The sequence below is a fragment of the Lipotes vexillifer genome, unplaced genomic scaffold (genome assembly GCF_000442215.2).
Source record: "Lipotes vexillifer unplaced genomic scaffold, Lipotes_vexillifer_v1.1 scaffold1347, whole genome shotgun sequence".
Classification (NCBI taxonomy): Eukaryota; Metazoa; Chordata; class Mammalia; order Artiodactyla; family Lipotidae; genus Lipotes; species Lipotes vexillifer.
This window is the reverse complement of record NW_006796201.1, coordinates 444,250-449,527: the sequence shown is the minus strand read 5'-3', so window position 1 is coordinate 449,527 and position 5,278 is coordinate 444,250. Positions and strand designations below refer to the sequence as shown.

The following is a 5,278-nucleotide window of genomic DNA, read 5'->3' as shown; positions in this document are numbered from 1 at the left end:
AGCACACAAAAAAAAAAAAAAAAAAAAAAAAAAAAAAAAAAAAATGTTCCTGGCAGCTTTATTCATAATAGCCCCTGTTATGGACTGAATGTTTGTGTCCCTGCCCCATCGAATTCATATGTTGCAATCCTAACCCCCAACATGACAGTATTAGGAAATGGGGACTTCGGGAGGTAATTCCTCATAAATGGGATAGTACCCTTATAAAAGAGACCCCGGAGAGCTCTCTCATCCTTCTTTCTGCCATGTGAAGGTACAAGAAGTCTGCAGCCCAGAAGAGGGTTCTCACCAGAACCCAGCCCCAATTTTAGACTTCCAGTCTAAAGAACTGTGAGAAATAAATTTCTGTTTTTAAACCACCCAGGCTATGGTACTTTGTTACAGCAGCCTGAACTAAGACAGCCCCAAATCAGAAACAATGGAAATGCTCATCAACAGTAGAAGAGATAATAAATAGTGGTATATTAATACCGCAGAATACTAAACGGCAGCAATGAGGGCAAACTATTGATAGACTAAAAAAAAACCAACCAAACAACAACAACAAAAAAAGATGAAACTCAGGCATACAGATGAGGGAAAGAAGCCAGACACAAAAGAGTCTGCACTATGTGATTCTATTTATAGGAAGTTTGAGAACAGGAAAAATCATTACTTGGTTATAGAACTTAAAGTAATGGTTACCATGACGTGGCACTATTGATGTGGCACTATTGATGGGGATGAGGGACCCCTCTGTGAGGCTAGAAAAGTTTTATAGCTTAATGTGGGTGTTAAAGGATGCATATATAAATATGTAAAATTTTATTGATCTGTACAGTTAACATGTATGCATTTTGCTGTCATATGTGTGTGTGTGTGTGTGTGTGTGTGTGTGTGTGTGTGTGTGTATAATACCTCAAAATAGATTTTCTTGGAATTCTGCTTCTGAGTAGGGTGGAGTTATTTGTGATGGATCAATGCTCTCACTGAGAACAAATAGAAAAGCTAGATATAATACAGAAATAACTTGCTTAAGGGCATCAGAGAGCTGCTAAAGCAGAGAGGGGCTAAAATTCTGCAGAGGGAGCATCATAGAGAAATGAACTGAAAATCTGCTGTTGCTTTTTTTCCCCCCGGGGACATGTGCTCATTCTAAGCATGTTCTTCGTCTGAGCATGGATGAAAGGCTGGGAATTTGAGCTTCATCTGAATAGAGGTCACTGCTGGTCATAAAAATGCCCTGCTGTCACAATATGAATGAACCTCAAAAACGTGCTAAGTGAAGAAAGCCAGATGCAAAAGACAACATGTTGTATGGTTTCCTTATATAAAATGCCCAGACAGATCAGTGGTTGACTGCGGCTGGGTTTGGATTGCAAACAGGCACAAGAGCACTTTGTCAAGTATAAACAGGGCATTTGGTGGTCTTGGTGGTGCTGTTGGGGTGGTGCGGAGGGTGAAGAAATAAACCCGGGCACTCGAAGGGTCTCAAATGTGCAGCTGATTTCTCCTCCAGACATTTTTCAGAATTGTGAGACTCTATAGCCTGAGAGGCACTAGCTAAGCCGAAAATTCTGAAAAGTAGGAGTTTTCCACAGTATTTTACTTTCTTTTAGTGGATCATAGAGACAAACGTGAAAGATAAAGCAATAAATCTTTGAGAAGAAAACATCGAAGGGTATCTTCATGATCCTGGAGATGCAAACATTTCCTAAATAAGACCCCAAAGCATTAACTATAAAGTAAAAATCTGGTATATTACACTACATTAAAATTAAGAATGTCTGTCTGTAGTCAAAAGACAACGCTAAGGGAATGAAGAGGCAATCCACAATGAAGGAGAACATATTCATGTGTATATATTTGCAAAGACATGTAACCAGAATATATAAAGAACCCCTAAAGATCACTCAGAAAAAGTCAAACAACCCCATAAAAGAAGCCAAAGACTTAAAAGGCCATTTCACAAAGAGGATATCAGAATGTCTAATAAATATATGAAAGATTAAGTTAAACTTAATCAGGCAAATATAATTAAAATCACCATATGATACAGTACAAACTTGCCAGAACGGCTAAAATGAAAAATCAGACAATACCAAGTGTTGACAAGGATGTGAATCAACTAGAACTATCATACACTGATTGTGGGAGTGAAATTTGGTTCAAGAACTTTGGAAAACTGTTAGGCAGTTTCTATTAAAGCTAATCACATGCCTGCCCTATGACCCACCAATTTCACTCCTGGAATATACCTTACAGAAATACATACATTCACCAAAATACACGAACAAAAATATTTACAGCAACACTCTTTGTATAAGCCAGAAACTGGAGACCACCCAAATGTTACTATCCATCAACATAGTAGAATGGATAAATGAGGTATGTGATATATCTATAGCTATCTATATCCATCCATATCTGTCTATCTATCTATGTATCTATGTATCTATCTATCTATCTATCTAAAGAAATACACCAAAATGAAAATAATGATTATCTCTGGATAGTAAGAAGGGGAACTTTCCACTTTCCTTCTTATAGCTACTTTCTAACTATTTTATGAAGAATAAAATTACTGGACTTCCCTGGTGGTGCAGTGGTTAAGAAGCCGCCTGCCAATGCAGGGGACACGGGTTGGAGCCCTGGTCCGGGAAGATCCCACATGCCGCGGAGCAGCTAAGCCCGTGCACCACAACTACTGAGCCTGCTCTCTACAGCCTGCGAGCCACAATTACTGAGCCCTCGTGCCACAACTACTGAAGGCCACACACCTAGAGCCTGTGCTCCGCAACAAGAGAAGCCACTGCAATGAGAAGCCCGCATACCACAACGAAGAGTAGCCCCCGCTCACTGCAACTAGCGAAAGCCCGCACACAGCAACAAAGACCCAACGCAGCCAAAAATAAATAAATAAAATAAATGTATTAAAAAATAAATAAAATCTAAAAATAAAATTACTTTTATAATCAGAAAGAGTCATTAAAATAACACTCACATTTATTGAGTTCCTATTATTTGCTAATAATTTTTCCATGCATAATCTCCTTCAATCTCAACAACCACACCAGGAGGAAGGTATAGGAGAGAGATCAAGAATAAAGGCTTTGGAACAGTAATGAAATGACAATGCTGGCAAGATAATGATAACAGCTAACGTGTCTGAATTATGTATTTAATCTTTGCAGTAATTCTACAAGTCAGGTGTTATTTCAGCCCCATTTTACAGATGAGAAAACTGAAAGTTAACCTGTCCAAAGTCCAATTCCACTTTTGAGCACTGCCAGTCTGACCCTAGTCTGTGTTACTGTACACCTCCCCTACTGCCCTCCAGACCTAGGTTCATGTTTGATTTTGCTACCTACCTGTTGTGTAACGTGGGCAAGTTATTTAACCTATGGGAGCTTAGTTTTCTTATCTGAAAAAAGGGTTGATAACAGGACCTACCTCATAGGGTTGTAAAGGTAAAGGAGATAACTTGGTGAAGTGATGGAGTTGGGAACCAAGTCCACATCTCAGAGCTCCTACTTTCCCCAAGGTGTTTAAGCCCTCCATAAGGCAGCACAAAGAGGAGCCTCCTGAACAGCTGCTTGGAGATCCGAAGCTCCCGGAGCAGCTGCAGGCACGCATGGGAGCCTTTTCAGGCCACTGAAGTGATGGCACTCAATCAGATGGTTGTGCTAACACCAAGTCTGAGAACATAAACTTTTCACTCATTTTCTCCAACAAATATATACTGAGAGCATACAAGCCTGTCCTGAGTATCCCAGAAGAGGATGGGTAACTCTGGTTGGAAGGGAGAGGAGGGGAGAAAGGCAAAGATCTTTTGAAGGTGACTCTTGGAGATGCTGTATTCCAAACCCCTTCCCCTCCCTCAATCCAGCATCTCTTGGTCTCTTGGTCTTATCAGTCTCTTGATCGCACTGGTTCTATTTCACTCAATGTCTCTGACCCATCGCTCCTATCCAGGTACACGGTGCCAGTTGGTGGTGGTGCTGGTGGTGGTTCAGCCGTCACTCTTACCCAGACCACCCCGGTTGCATCCTACCTGCTCACATCTCTTGGCACATCACCACCCTCATATCCTTCCCTGAAGCCTGAGCCATCTTTCTAAAATGCAAAGTTGACTATGCTCTTCCTGTATTTAAAATATATCACTGCCCTGCCCCCTCCCGCAGTGGAAGAGCTTACACAACCCTTCACACTTTGGTCCCTGCTTAGATTTCCAGTCCAACCCCCCCCACCCAACCTCACCATTGTTGCCTCCATCCCCAGCACTTTACTCTTTCACAGTTCAAAGCACTGTAGCTCTCCCTGTATCCCCTAACACTGCTTGAGTCCAATCTCCATAGGAAATCTCCTATGCAGCCTTCAAAACCCGTTCATGGGTGGCCTCATCTGTGAAGCCTTAGCAGATTTCCCTCCTCTGAGCTAACCTGGTGCCTTGTCTACCCTCTGTATGATCGCACTCTAGAATCACCATCATTTGGGGCCATGTCTCTCCCTCCACAACTCCCAATGACAGGGACAGGGGCTAATTTCCCCGCTGCATCCCCTAGATCATAGAGTCTTGGTGGTCAGGGGGAACGTGGGTGTCAAACAAGGTGGAAGGGTGAGATGAGAGCAGCATTTTCTGGGTCCAAAAGGGCTGATAGCTCCATCCCTTCTTAACGGCCTCCCTACTCCACCCCTGCCAGAGCCCCCAGATTCCTTCTCCATCTCAGAGGGCCCTTTACCTCTGCAAGTTTCCCAGATTGCAGGATTCATTCCCTGACTGTGCACACGCTGAGAAGCACCTAGCAGTGTCCTCAAGGCCGAAGTCGTCAAACCGGTTTGCATTGATGAGTCCTTTGCAGGGTTGTCTGGACTCCTCAGGTACGGCTGCGGAATTCTTCTGATCTAAGAGAGGGATGCAAAGTGTGAATGGGCTGCATGGGGAGGGGCCACACGGGCAGCGGGTAGGGGAGCTCAGGCTCCAGAGTCTGGTGGTGTGGACTAGAACCGCAGCTCCATCCATCCACGCTAACTGTGTGAACCTGAGCTGGACTCATACCCATCTCATTCTTTATATACTTGCATTACTATTTCAGTATATGGGTGTTGCTATGCTTTGTCAATTGGTCCTCTGTTGGTGAACATTTAGGGTGTTTTTGTTTTGTTTCGTTTACTATTTTGAATAATGCTACTTACATCTTTGTCAGCTTATGTTAAGAATTCTTAGAAAACATTCCTATCCTTGGAATTTCTGTATCAAAATGTATAAACTGGGCTTCCCTGGTGGCGAGCGGTTGAG

At 42.7% G+C, this 5,278-nt stretch overlaps 1 protein-coding gene across 1 annotated transcript in view; it reads right to left on the bottom strand.

Moving 5' to 3' along the window:
* Positions 1-5,278, bottom strand: part of ADGRG3 (adhesion G protein-coupled receptor G3) — a 27,578-nt gene that overhangs the window by 15,642 nt on the left and 6,658 nt on the right. The window contains exon 5 of the mRNA XM_007468327.1: positions 4,722-4,884. Coding sequence (XP_007468389.1) covers positions 4,722-4,884 — 163 coding nt within the window. The remainder of the gene's footprint in view (positions 1-4,721; positions 4,885-5,278) is intronic.